The sequence below is a fragment of the Nanorana parkeri genome, unplaced genomic scaffold (assembly GCF_000935625.1).
Source record: "Nanorana parkeri isolate BGI_ZX_2015 unplaced genomic scaffold, ASM93562v1 scaffold452, whole genome shotgun sequence".
Lineage (NCBI taxonomy): Eukaryota > Metazoa > Chordata > Amphibia > Anura > Dicroglossidae > Nanorana > Nanorana parkeri.
Window position 1 is genome coordinate 373,333 of NW_017306720.1, and position 13,661 is coordinate 386,993.

At 42.7% G+C, this 13,661-nt stretch overlaps 1 protein-coding gene across 1 annotated transcript; it reads right to left on the reverse strand.

Moving 5' to 3' along the window:
• Nucleotides 1-14: 14 nt before the first annotated feature.
• Nucleotides 15-13,190, reverse strand: TM4SF19 (transmembrane 4 L six family member 19). Its single transcript, XM_018560356.1, has 6 exons — nt 13,162-13,190; nt 12,671-12,863; nt 11,862-11,939; nt 7,888-8,063; nt 2,195-2,384; nt 15-38 (listed from the first exon to the last, which is right to left on the reverse strand). Exons 1-6 carry the CDS (start codon nt 13,188-13,190, stop codon nt 15-17), a joined length of 690 nt encoding a protein of 229 aa, XP_018415858.1.
• Between the last annotated feature and the right edge of the window lie 471 nt (nt 13,191-13,661).

The following is a 13,661-nucleotide window of genomic DNA, read 5'->3' on the forward strand; positions in this document are numbered from 1 at the left end:
CCATTTCTCTGTAACTATTTGCCATCCACTTCATGTAGCTAAAGAATAAAGACAAATTTAAAAAGTCAAATAACATTTTGGTGATTTAACTTTCATTTCTTAGCAACCTGTCAATTCCACACACAGTAACTAATATTAGCACAGAGATTGTTTCTTAGTGTGTTTTATTGTGTTTTGTTCTCAATGAACAATGTATAATACAGTATAATGTCACTCTTTGGAAATTTGCTGCGGACTGCTAATCTCAAAGGCCAGATTTACTCTCTCTGCTGCCCCAATGCCAGGTTCCTCAATGCGCCCCCCCCCCCCCCCTGTATGCAGGCTCCATACAAGTGATCTTGGCGACATCGCTGAGATCACTTGTACAAAACAAGCGGCGGCCTCCCCGCTGTACATTTATCCCTGCTTGCCCAAAGCAGGGCTAAATGTAGGAAACAACTACCTGCCCGGAACTGTATGTCTTGGGTGTCGGAATTTAGGAATTCCACACCCCGGCTGCCCTCTACTCCCTGCTGCCCGGAGGCGGGGCCTTGGTTGGCCTTGTGGGAAATCCGGCCCTGCTACTCCCATGAGATTTAGAGTGACATTTGGTGATGTCACTATCTATGCCACTCCTTGTTGTTCTTGCTGATGGCAAAACCCTGCCTCCAAACAGCAACACATTGTGGAACGAGGCATGGTAAATCAATAATGGGGAGAGATCATCTGCAGAGAGACCATAGGCAATACTGGTGACTAGTCATTTGTTCTCTGCCTATTTTTTTCTAGGCTTAGATTCCAGAGCACAGTTCCTCCTTAAGCCTTTTCCACTGACTCATACAGCAATCTATTGCTATCTATTAACTTCCTCAAGAGAGTCAGAGAGCAGTTGAAGACTGATATTCCAGACAGTCCTTAAATGTCCTGTAAAAACCAATCAACTGAGGGCTATACATAACTGAAATTAGCATTTTAACTCAATGGATAGATAATGTCAGTCCCTAAGTATAATCATAAGAGTAATCAACCAGGATATAGTCAAATTAAATATAAATATTTCCTGCCTGTAATGTTTTATATCCATATTTTCATAATATTTTCATAATTTCTTAGATTGGATTACCTTTCTGTCTCCTATTTTATGGTACTGCACTGTAGGCTTTGTATGTTCTTACTCAAATCTGTTGCGTTAAGCTGGGTATACACGGTTCTATAGTTTTCATTCAACCAGTGAAGAGATAGAGCAGGATCCTCCATCTACACTGAACAATGTGGATGGACGAATCCCCCATTGTTTGCATTGCATTTTAACCGTGGCTGCCGGCCGCTGCCAGATTACTGGAACGGAGCTTGCAACTGCTTGGCTGCAAGCTCTATTTGGTTGAAGATTTTCCAACCTGCTACTTTAATCTGCTGATTGAGGGATGCTGGGCGGAAGGGTGCCGACAACCCCAGAAGAGAAGCAGTGCACACAACAAATATTTTTTCTTTACCTTAAGTCCACTCTTATGATAACCCTAATGAATGCCCTGAATAAAAATAAAAATGTATCTCAACTTAAAATGGGAAAGGGTATTAAATGTTGGTCATTAAAGTGTACCTATACTAGCAATAAGTATAAGTATTCATTCATAGGAGTTAGAGGTTCAGTTCACTTCCAGAATGTCCAGGATGCCCATAAACCTGGACACTTTATGTAATTGCCAACTTCCTCTTAGGAAGCTGGCACTTTGGGTTACCCCTTTCTACCTCCCACTCCTTGCTAATAGTCAGTGAAGCTTCTCTAAGCTTTGATGAAGCTTGCCTTTCCTTAGATAACATGAAGGTTCAGCCAATGTTGGCTAAATTCAGCGTTGGCAACCTTTTATTGTGCATTGGACACGTTTGTTTTCCTCGCCTTTTAAAGCTTGTCTTTTGTTTTAGCCAATGAAAAGATAGCTATTAGAAACAAGAAGGCGTTGCACATTTTTCAGGCACTGTTGAAGTTAGGGGCAAAAACACGTGATCATGTCACAGAGAATCTCCTGTACTTTTTATTTCACTTTGTCATGTCATGAGTTTCCAGCTATGAGCACATGTCTCCAGTATGAATGGGCACAGTAGAATACCATGGAAATCTGAGTGTTGAAGCAATTCTGGTGCTTCAAATTGCCCATGTGTAAATGGGGGCTGCAGATGACTGGGCAAGCTCCTCTTTTTGCTTAGTTTTACAAACCTTCTTCCGGTCACAATGCCCCACAAGCATGCCTAAGATGGCATTCACCAACTGGGACAGGCACAGGACAATCTGCAATATGTTGGTTAGGCATAGGGCCATGAAGAAATGCGAGTTCCAGGTCTCTATATCTGGTGGTTCAATGCAGGTCGTCTTCCTGGGGGAGATGTCAGGTAAGGAGATTGATGTGCTGCAAAGTAAAGAAACAGCAGTAATTTATATATTATTAATACAACTGTAAATGAGAAGTACCAATTCATGCAAATTGTGGTATTTTACATAATAACTAACACTTAGGTAGAATAGTAGACATGTGCGATTCATTTCGGAAAGATTCGTTATTTGGACGAGTTTTCGTTATTCGGAGATGCAGATGTATCCGCATCTCTGAATGACAGACATGATGAATGAAAACGAATCCGAATTTCCGAAAATGAAAATTTCGGACGAACTTTGTTAGCGGTAGTTTGTGGACACATTTTCATTGCCGCAAAGTGACATTAGACAAAAAAATAACTTTTTTTTTTTTTTACAGTCTGCAGAAGAGAAAAAAAAAAGCGTAAGGTTCCCCCCCAATTGATACCAGACCCTTCACGTGCGTGGGGTTCCCCCCAAAATCCATACCAAACCCTTTAGGTCTGGTAGGAATTTTAAGGGGGAATAACTGCCGCTAACGATTATTTTTGTCCGTATCTGAATTCCGAAACGAATTGACTTTCGGACCCGAATCCCCAAAAACAAAATAACGGAAAATCCGAATGAAAACAAAACGAAATTTTTTTTTTGCCAGTGCACATGTCCATAGACTAGGTAATAGCTCACTGGTTAGCATGATAGCAATGCACTAAACTAAAAAAGTAAGTATATAATAGTCTCTACAGAATTATCATTTTTTCAGTGAAGTCAGTTGATTCAAAGCTCAGTTGAAGTCTAACACCTGTTTACCTCTTTACAGTCCTATATCTTCCCACCATGTAGGATTTAGGACTGTTTTTATTTGCAAATACCTTCAAATGCCCTTTCCCCCTTTTCAAATACTGCTTCCTACCCTTCTTTCCAGTCCCAGTGCTCTGTACTTGCATAGCTGAGTAACAGCCACATCCCTCAGCACTGGATTGCTCACACAAACTTGTATTGCAGACTGCAGCTGTTACTGAGTGCTGATTATAGACAGCATTGACTCTTAAGCTGCCCATACACCTTGTGGTCATCGGACCGCCGTACGATTTTCATACGGCGGCTCCATCCTCCCCTGATTTTCGCAAGGTTCAATCAGCCTGTAGTGGAAAAAAAAACACCTGGACGAATTGCGGTAAGCGTATTTTCATTTGCGCATCAGCAGTGTTAATCGTATGAATTTTGACGTACGGAAACGCCACCAACCTTGCGAAAATTGTACGATCAACCGAAGTTTTCTAACCTGCTGGTTAGTCAAAAGTCGATCAATTGTACAGTATTTGTGGTTGTACACTGCCCATCAACCTTACGAATATCGGACGAAAACGCGATCGCATATGAAAATCACCCGATATTTGTAAGGTGTATGGGCGCCTTAACTCTGGTGCCTTCTGGTGGACTGCACAGCCATAATTAGACACCCTACAGTGGTTCTCAACCGGTGTAACCTCAGGACCAAATATTTATCATTGGTCATTAAGTCGTGACCCAAGTCACACCGGACTGGAATGAACAACATTGCGGTACCATGTGTTCTGGTGTGGGTGATCAAACTGTGGGCGGAAGGTGTGTTTGGGATGAATGGCAACGCAACGCACCTCTCGGATCAGAATGTGTGGTGTGTGCGATTGCATGGTACAGTGCATTAATGACTGTGCAATTAACGCACTGTACTAGTGTGAACGGGCCCTCAAAAACACAACCACAGACACACACAACCACAGACACAATCTCACACACACATCCACGCTCCAACAAAAATGTTTATCTTTTTTAATTTTTTTAAGATCCACCCAATCTCCCAACCCGCTAATGGGAGTGGATTCTTAGCCTGAGGTCCAGTGTGAGCTGCTGTGCTGTGACGGAGCTCCATCCATATGTGTATTGCTTGTACAGCTCCCTTGCGTGCCCTGCAGAGGTGCTGGGAGCCAGAATGTGATGTCACTCCGGTCCAGGCAACTCTACAGGTCAAGCAACGGAGCTGTAAGCAATGCATGTATTGATGGAGCTCCCTCGGGACCATAGCCCCAGCCCACCCCACCCCACCTCAAGCTGACACTTGGCGCTGGGCAGCAAATATTAAATGAGAACTGACATCGCTGTGCTAGGGGAAGACTGAGGACCTCTCACCTAGTGCAGTGGAAGGCACACGATGACCCACTGAACACAGGGCTACCCCTGCAAGCGTTAAGTGCTCATTTCTTGCCTACGATCAAAAGTAAATCCCATCGGTTTGCTCTTAGACTGGTCCTTGGAGCTTTTATCCCTCTCCGCTGCAGTGCTCTAAGGTCCCCGAGTCATCGCGTTCTATAAACAGTGTATAGGGCGTGAGGACGCTCAGGGACATACCATCACTGCAGTGCTGGAGCAGACAGGCTGGAGGGAGCACTGTCACAACCAGTCGGCTCCAAGGATCGGACGAGTATAATTTTGTTCTTTTTGACCCTAGGCAAAAACGAACACTTAACCCTTGCAGTGGGGAGTGGGTAGCCCCACTGCAAGGGTTAATAATAATTTTTACCCGGAGCTACAGAATTATAAATAATGAAAATGGTTTTGACATCTTAACATGCCTGAGCTTGGTTTTAGTGGTTTTAGTGGTTTTAGTGACATGGAAATGTAAATTTAGAGTGACTCTATATTTATCCCTTAACCTCTTAAAATAGAAAAAAGGGAAGTCCAGAATTAGCCAACTGGCCAATTGCAGCAAAGGTCTACTGGTAATTGTAACAACTACGTCACTATAAGCTCCACTGGTGCAGAACATGTAGTAGAATTTTAGCTTCACACAAAACAACCAAGACCACTAATACAGTAGTGATTGATTTTGGCTATTTTTAATAGCTGAGATCAGTTTTTTAACCCCTTCATGACTGAGCTTGTTTTCAGTTTCTGTTCATAAATGACTGACACACTTTTTACATTTTTGCTGTGTGATACTTCCACAGCAGTAATATACTTTCTTACTAAATGTACCCACACATATTATATATTGTTTTTTAGAGGACAGATAGGGCTATATAATTATATCAAACGTGTACCTAACCCCTCACTTAGTTTAAATAAAATATTTTAAAAAGGAGGAAAATTTTTAAAGAAAACACTTTTTTCACAAGTTTAGATTTTTATGGAAATACTTTTTTTAATAATAATTATAGTATGAAAAAATATATTTAGACATAATTTTTATTTTCTTAATGTTTTTACACTTGATTTTTATTTTTTTTACACTTTTTGTTTGTTGTTAATTATATCAAGCAGTCACTATGACTGCTTGATCATTTAATTAACTTTTTTAGTTTTTGGTTATTATTAGGCTGCTCCAAACTTAGGAACAGCTAATAATAACCTTAGAAACTGATCCTGACAGCATGTCAGATTCAGATCTCACTAAAGGTTTCTGATCCTGTCCAGACGATCAAAAGTGATAAATTTCAGGCACAGAGATTTAGTGATACATTTCAGGCACAGAGATACATTGTAACATTGTGCCTGAAAAATGTATCGCACAACGATAACATCCCAGCTGTCAAGACAAATAGCAGAGAGGTGACTTACTCTGCTACCTCTCTGCTATCTTAGCTGTCAAATACTGGATCGCTATTTAGCGATCATAGTGATCCGGTATTTGTATGTAACGGCTTCAATCTTTTCAAGAAATAAGCTTTTACAAAAGCTTAGCGATTTCATTACTGAATGCCTCAATACTGAGGCAATCATTAATCAATGGTAACCGCTGAGAATCAGCGGTTACCAGCATTACAGAGCCGCAAATAACTGGTCACGTACAGTGTACATGGCCAGTCGTACAGTGTATTTCTCCCTTCACAAAGGGGTTAAAAGCAACAGACAAAATCTAGGTTCCATAAATGTATCTATATACCGAATATTGAAGATATATTTTGTTTATCTCTTTGTGTGGCTTCATAAAATGAACATTCACAGAGCCATTCATCCTGAGGATCTCTGAGAGCATGCGTTCTGTGCAAATGGGGGCAAAAGATAACGTTCTTAGTATATTTTCTTTTCAGATCGAATGTAATATTAGGAAAATACCGCATTATAACAACTAGATGGATTATTTCCTATGCTCCTCAGCTCCATCTAGTGGCCACCAATAGTCATTGATTTTGGCTATTTTTAATAGTTGAGATCAGTTTTTCAAAAGACCAAATCTAGGTTTGATAAATGTATATACAGTATACACTGAGTGGCCAGTTTATTATGACCACCTGACGTTTGTAGGCAAATTAGCTATAATTAGCTATAATTTCACGCTGAAGTTGCTAGAGGGCCAGACCATTATAAATAGGGAAACAGGTTGTTTACCACGATAGTAGAAGGGATTTTGTTCTGAAGATATGGGTAAACAACGCGATTTAACAGCCTTTGAACGTGGGATGATTGTTGGCGCTCGGAGCCATGGAGCGAGTATCAGCAAAACAGCAGAATTTGTTAAATGTTCAAGAGGGGCTCATTGTTAAAGTGTTTAAAGACCGGACTGTCAGCCGAAAATCTGGGTCTGAACGTGCGAATTGTGGCCATCAGCGACTAGTCAATGTTAGGGCAGAACGGAGAGTGGCAAGACTGGTACAAGACAACAGAAGGGCAACAGTGCAGTGTCAGATTCCTTGCATCACCTTTCAACATCTCGTGGAGTCACGAGGCGGCCCAACGAAGTAATCTCGTGGAGTTATCTCGTGGCCCAACGAAGTACTGATGGGGTGGTCATAATTAACTGGCCACTCAGTGTATAATGTGGCAGCCAGGACTCTTAGCCAGAGGTGGTGAGAGGGTACATAATGTAAACAGTTTTATAAGGAAGAAGCTGGCTTTTCAGTTTCTTCTGGGTTTTGCTAATTGTAGCTGGGATATGGAGATTTCTTAAAGCTCTGGGTTGGATGAAATCTTCAGTCATGGGGCCAGGTGTTGCCAACGACCAGTCTGGGCTTATCAAGTGGCTGAGAGCAGCCTCATTAGGAATCCAAACCAGAGCTCAGAGGAGAGATGGTGTGGCACGTGCTGGAGACACGAGAGCCAAGCCAGGTGGTGTGGTGGAGCCACACCAGGAACAGCCAGGGAGGCTGGAGGATTGGACAGGCTGAGAGAGCCAAGCATATAAGGTGTGTGGAAAGCTGCTGGAAGCGGCTAAAGGGTATGAAGTACCTCTGAGGCGTTTTGTTGAGGCAAACGTTAAGGTCTTGGGACTGGGACACTGTGAGTGAGCGGGACAACCTTGAGTCGGTGAGACAATATACCCTATTTGCTGAAGTTCAGCCTTCATTTGTGTTTTCTGTCTTTGACTGCCTTAAAGAGAAAAGATAAAGACTTTTGTTTGATGGAAAATCCCTGTGTGAGTGCTCCGTGAACTCCCCAACTTTACAAAACATAATACTGAAGATATTTTTTGTTTATCTCTTTGTGTGGCTTTATAAAATGAACATAGCATGTATAACAAAAAGATCCGGAGTCAATGAAGTATAATCATCTTATTATCCAAATAGGTAAAATTGTACCTAGTGTTGAAGACTGGAAAGGCAATGATTCTATATGGATAACCCCACTCCAGCGCTGCTCCACCTTCCACCTGGTACAAGCAGTAGGGACCACTGAACAATCCAGCAGCTGAGATAAAAAGGGAAGTTGCAGCTCCAATCATCGCCAGAATGGAGAAAGTATCAGACAGCAGCATCTAGAGTAATAAACAAACAAAATAAAAGTGAACTATAGTCGGGATAAAAATCCACAATAAACTGATTATAATGTCAGGTTATTTGCACTTTCGGGCACATTTATAAAGCAGCTGCCTAAAAAATAAAAAATTGGCACATTTAAAAAGCACAGTGGTGGTGAACTCCAGGGGCGTGGCTTGGCAATGGCCGTGTGAGCTGTGCTTTCTTTCTGCTCCCGGCTCATCTTACCGAAAATCGGAACACACACTGCCCATACGCCATCTCTGGCACTATGAGGAGAAGGGGCAAGTCAAGGGGATCACAATATACCCCCAAGACTGCCTTCAAGAGACTTTTTGTGACCCCCACGTACCTCCCTGCGGAACGATCCCCCCACATGCGGCAGAGGCCTACGAACGCCGGAGAAGCCTCCACACCGACCGGCCTCGATTTCAGAGCGACCCCCTCGGACGACGAGACATCTTCCTCCCCTTTCAACGGGGGAAACTGCCCGCCCCACCGGGTAGCTGGGACACAGGACAGCCGGCCAGATTCGCCGCCGGACAGCCCTCCTATACTGGTAGCAGAACCAGGGAGATCTGAGGGGAAGACGAGCCAGGCCTAAGATAATCCCATAACTGTTGGTTGAATTGTAAGCTCTGACGAGGAAGACGCTTTAGCCACATACCATGCTGTTCTGTTTATGTATCTTTTGATTTATTACCTGTATTGTTTGAAAAATTGAAATAAAGAATTTACAAAAAAAAAAAGCACATTGGTGTACTTTACAAATGTGCTTAGAGTTATGCTTGCTTCGGAATTCTGAACCAAGCAAAGCCGATGTATTATTATTATACAGGATTTATATAGCGCCAACAGTTTGCGCAACGCTTTACAATATAAGGAAGACATTAGAATTACAATACAATTCAAGACAAGATGGTAAGGAGGGCTCTGCCCGTGAGAGCTTACAATCTAAAGGGAGGGGCAAGTGATACATGAGGAGGTAGCTGTGTGGGGATGATTGTTTGAGAAAGTGATAGTTCAGTGGTTAGGTTGAGGTCGGATAGGCTTCCAGGAAGAGATGAGTCTTAAGGCATCGCCTAAAGGCTGTCAGAGTGGGAGATAGATGGACAGGTTGGGGTAAAGAGTTCCAAAGAATGGGGGGGACTATAGAGAAGTCCTGGAGGCGAGCATGGGAGGAGTTGACAAGGGAGCTAGAGAGCAGGAGGTCTTGGGAGGAGCGTTAGGGTGATACTTTGAGACAAGGTTTGAGATATAGCGGGGGGCTGAGTTGTGGATGGCTTTGTAAGTGGTTGTTAATATTTAGAATTTTATCCTTTGGGCTATTGGAAGCCAGTGCAGGAATTGACAGAGGGGGGTTGCAGACACTGAGCAATTGGTTAGGTGGATTAGTCTGGCAGCATTCATGATAGACTGAAGGGGAGATAGCCTGTGGAGAGGTAGGCCAATGAGGAGGGAGTCAAGACGAGATATAACAAGTGAGTGGATGAGTAATTTTGTGATTTAATTGGTGAGGAAGGCGCGTATTTTGGAGATGTTACGAAGGTGAAGGCGGCAGGATTTGGATAGTGATTGGATGTGGGGAAGAAAGGTGAGGTCCGAGTCAAGGATGACACCTAGCACCATGGTATGGGGGGAGGGTTGGATAGTTGTGTTATCAATCATGATCGAAAAGTTGGGGGAGGGTGCGCGGGGTGGAGGGAATACCATGAGCTCAGTTTTTGAAAGATTGAGCTTTAAGAAGTGTTGTGACATCCAGACTGATATGTCAGTTAGTAAGTTAGTGATACGTAAGGAGACTGAGTAGGTGAGTTGTGGAGGGGAGAGATATATTTGACTGTCATAAGCATAGAGATGGTATTGGAAGTCATTTGAGGTGATCAACTGACCAAGAAAAGAGGTGTAGATAGAGAAGAAAAGGGGTCCAAGGACAGAGCCTTGGGGGACCCATACATAAAGAGGAAGAGGAGAGGAAGATGTAGATTTGTTGGTTACACTAAAAGAGCGCTTAGATAGGTAGGAGGAGAACCATGAGAGAGCAGAGCCTTGTAGGCCTAGCGAGGGGAGTTTTTTGAGGAGCAGTGGGTGGTCAATAGTGTCAAAAGCAGCAGAAAGGTAATAACAAGAGTAAGGAATAGTGGTTATTGTTTTTAGCAGTTAGTAAGTCATTAGTGAGTTTTAGGGGGGCGGTTTCAGTGGAGTGTTGGGGGCGAAAGTCGGACTGTAAGGGATCGAGAAGGTTGTTATCAGTGAGGTGGAAGCACAGGCGATTGTAGACAAGGCGTTCAGGGAATTTGGAGGTGAAGGGGAGTAAGGAGATAGGTCTGAGATTGTTGAGGTTGGTGGGGTCCAGTGAAGGTTTTTTGGGTATTGGGATGACCAGTGCATGTTTTAGAGGGGAGCGAAAGATGCCAGTAGAGAGGGAAAGATTAAAAATGTGAGTAAGAGATTGTAGGATAGAGCAAGAGGGTGATCGGAGTAGTGGTGAGGGAACTAGGTCCAGGGGGCAAGTGGTGAGGTGGGTGTCAGAGAGAAGCTTTGTAACCTCCTCTGAGGTGATAGGGTCAAAAGAGGAAAGTAACAAGTGCAATGGTGGGCCAGGTACATAAATAGGGGAAGCTGACTGGACAGTGGGCATTTCATCTCAGATTGCATCTATTTATTATTAATTATCATTATTATTAATTATCATTATCTATTTTTTTCAATAAATGGAAGAAAAAGTGCCAGAAAGAGGAGTCCAGTCACATGACTGATCAGTCATGTGACTAGCCTTTCCACCTATTACGGAGTGTCCTCTTTAGCATTATGCAGTTAACACTTTGAAGGACACAAAGGGCTCCATACTAGAGTTTGCATTTTCTGAATGAGTCACATGAGTCAATGAAGTATCTGCCCTCCATAATAAATCATCCTGTTTCTTTTTATGATGTGCAGCAAGAGCCACACTAATGACAAATCAGTCCCTAGCAAGTGAGTGAAGGCTTGAAACCCACATTATGTGAATACAGTGGAGTACCTGGGTGGGTGGAGCGTGGTGGTCTGTACCGGGTACTACCGCTTCCAGTTTATCCTGGTACAACATGCAGAGTGGCAGTGGTGTGCCAAGAACTGGAATGCTCTCTGCATTCCTGCACCCAACACTGAAAGAGTCCTCTGTCCAGCATCCAATCAGACAATAGCAGAGGGAGTTGGGTGAATTCAGACCTGTGCAGCGATGCGTCCTATTGGCTCCACACAGGCACTGTTACCATAGTGACGGCATGCTCTGGTGCATGTAATTAGATAGATACCAGACATCTCAACTCTTCTGGATGTTCTGGGAGTCTCCCACTATTAGATAGCAGCTCCCTGACGCCCGCAAGTTAAACTTTGTATCCCGGAAAGGTTTACACTGCTCTAACCATAAGTCTACCAGAGTAAACATTAGTGAATTTGAGCTAAAGAAAGTGATGCTCAGTACATTTCAAAGTAAATTTGAATAAGTAAAAATTTGTAGTTAAAAATGTCCAATTGCTCTTTATATCTGTGTTAGTACAGCCCTCGAGATGAAGGGACCTTGTGGACATCAGTTTGACATGCCTGTCCTAACGTGTGAACTATCAGCGTCCAATTTTTATTTCCAACAAGCAAGGCTATCCCCACCAAAAGCTCAGGTAAGAATCTCATGTATGGAAGCATTTCCCAAAGTGCTCAACTACTGCCTATGTAGAATCTTAATTAATGAACTAATAGGGGGCAGAAAATGTGGGCACTGGTAAATATTAGATATTACAATTCTTTTCAACACTTACATGACAACAAGTTCCACAGCAGGAGAGTCTCTTCACCTTAAATCCAATTACTGTGGAGTGTATACCCACCAGAAGCACCTTGAATTGAGAAAATAATATGATCATTGAACATGTATGTTTCCATATAATAGTTTTACTGGCATGCTGGAAATTTCTGTTGCCCAACCAAGCTATGTGGGGAGGAGGAAGGGAGGAGACAGGGAGGAGCCTCCCTATCCCTCACTTGCTCGTTACCGGTGAGGCATCGAGATCGATGTCCTCACTGTTTTCTTTTTTCTTTTTTTTGATTGGACAGCTTGGACCAATGGTGCTTTTCTATTGGTCCAAGCCATCCACAGAGCTCACGCCTCTAACACAGAGTAGAGGCTGTGACAATTCTTGCCTCATCAAGTAAGCAGTGGGATAGCCCGCTGCAGTGTAACCTAACTACCTGTCAAAAGCCTGATGCAGCGCTGCCTGTAATTAACAGGCAGTGCTCCGTCCATGACATATTACACAGCGGGGAGGATTTCAATGCTGTGTCACCTGTAACAAGCCGCTCTGAATGGGAAAAAAAGAAAAAAGCTGTCAGCTTCAGACTTGAGTCTGACAGCTTTTTCCTCTATAGTACTAGGTGAGGCTCTGCCTCCCCTGCCTCCCCTGAACGCATGTCCCTGGTCCACGGGTTACAAAAAAAGAGAACCTGCATCTTGACATGATCATTCCTCCAGACCTGCAATACCCATGACAAATATACCATCAAAGAATCAATGCCTGAAACTGTACTTCCATCTCTTTGTAGATTTCTGCACCAGTTTTAGACAACTTACCATCAATCCACCAGCCCAAACTCCTGGCATCCTCCTACCATGGCTGCCGATTTGATCTTTTCTCAGATATGATCCATCGAGGTTGGGGAAGAGGAGGAAAAGGTTCATTGTTATAGATAGTAGGGCCAGGATGGTTAGGCAGATACCATTAAATTGGGAGCACTTCCCTACACACATCCTCAGAATGACAAGTCTGAAATAGAAATATAAGAAAAGGATGATTGCAATACCTAAAATTAAGATGATTCATTAAGTGAAAAGAGTTATGAATATCAATCACAACTATTTATTTGAAGTGGATGTAAACCCTAATTGAATGACATTCAGAGCCCTTTCAGAGGATTGGTTCGATTAGGTCCGCCTGTCAGGTTTTCAGCCAGATCTGATCAGAAGCCTAATTCTACTCTATGGGCAGCTAGATCTAAATGGATGTGTGTCCATTTACATCCGATAACCTCTGACTGCGACCAGGTCCAGAAAACCAAACAGACCTGAGTTCTGTTTTGTCGAACCTGGTCATGACGGATCAGGGGTAATCTGATGTATACCAACATGTCCACTTACATCCAACTGCCCATAGTCCTAACCAGTGGCGACTCTAGGAACAATATATAGGGGGGGCACATAAGATACCACAGTCAAATCTGGGGGGGCACTAATCATTTTCATTGCATGTCGCAACCGCAGGGCGCCAAGAGCTGATTTAATTGAGGATGGCATCTGCGCCCTGCGGTTCCAACATGTAGTCCAACGCCACCCACAATCCTCAATACCACAACCGTTTATTTTGAAAAAACTTTTTTTGTATTTTTTTTTTTATTAAACTTATTTATTTTTTTAACATTTTTACCTTTTATTTATTGAACTTTATTTTTTTATTTGTTTCACTTTTTTAAAATTTTTATTTATTTCACTTTATTTTTTTACATATTTTTTACTTCTTATTAATTTAATATAAAAAAAAGCATATGATGAAGTATATTAGTTATTA

Excerpts from the sequence above, each read along its gene's own strand:
- TM4SF19 (XM_018560356.1), bottom strand. The coding sequence starts at position 13,190 with ATGACCAGGTTCGACAAAACAGAACTCAG. Across the intron at positions 12,864-13,161 it reads TTCGACAAAACAGAACTCAG|ACTTGTCATTCTGAGGATGT; the intron begins GTCTGTTTGGTT and ends TTTCTATTTCAG. Across the intron at positions 11,940-12,670 it reads TTTGGGCTGGTGGATTGATG|GTGCTTCTGGTGGGTATACA; the intron begins GTAAGTTGTCTA and ends TCTCAATTCAAG.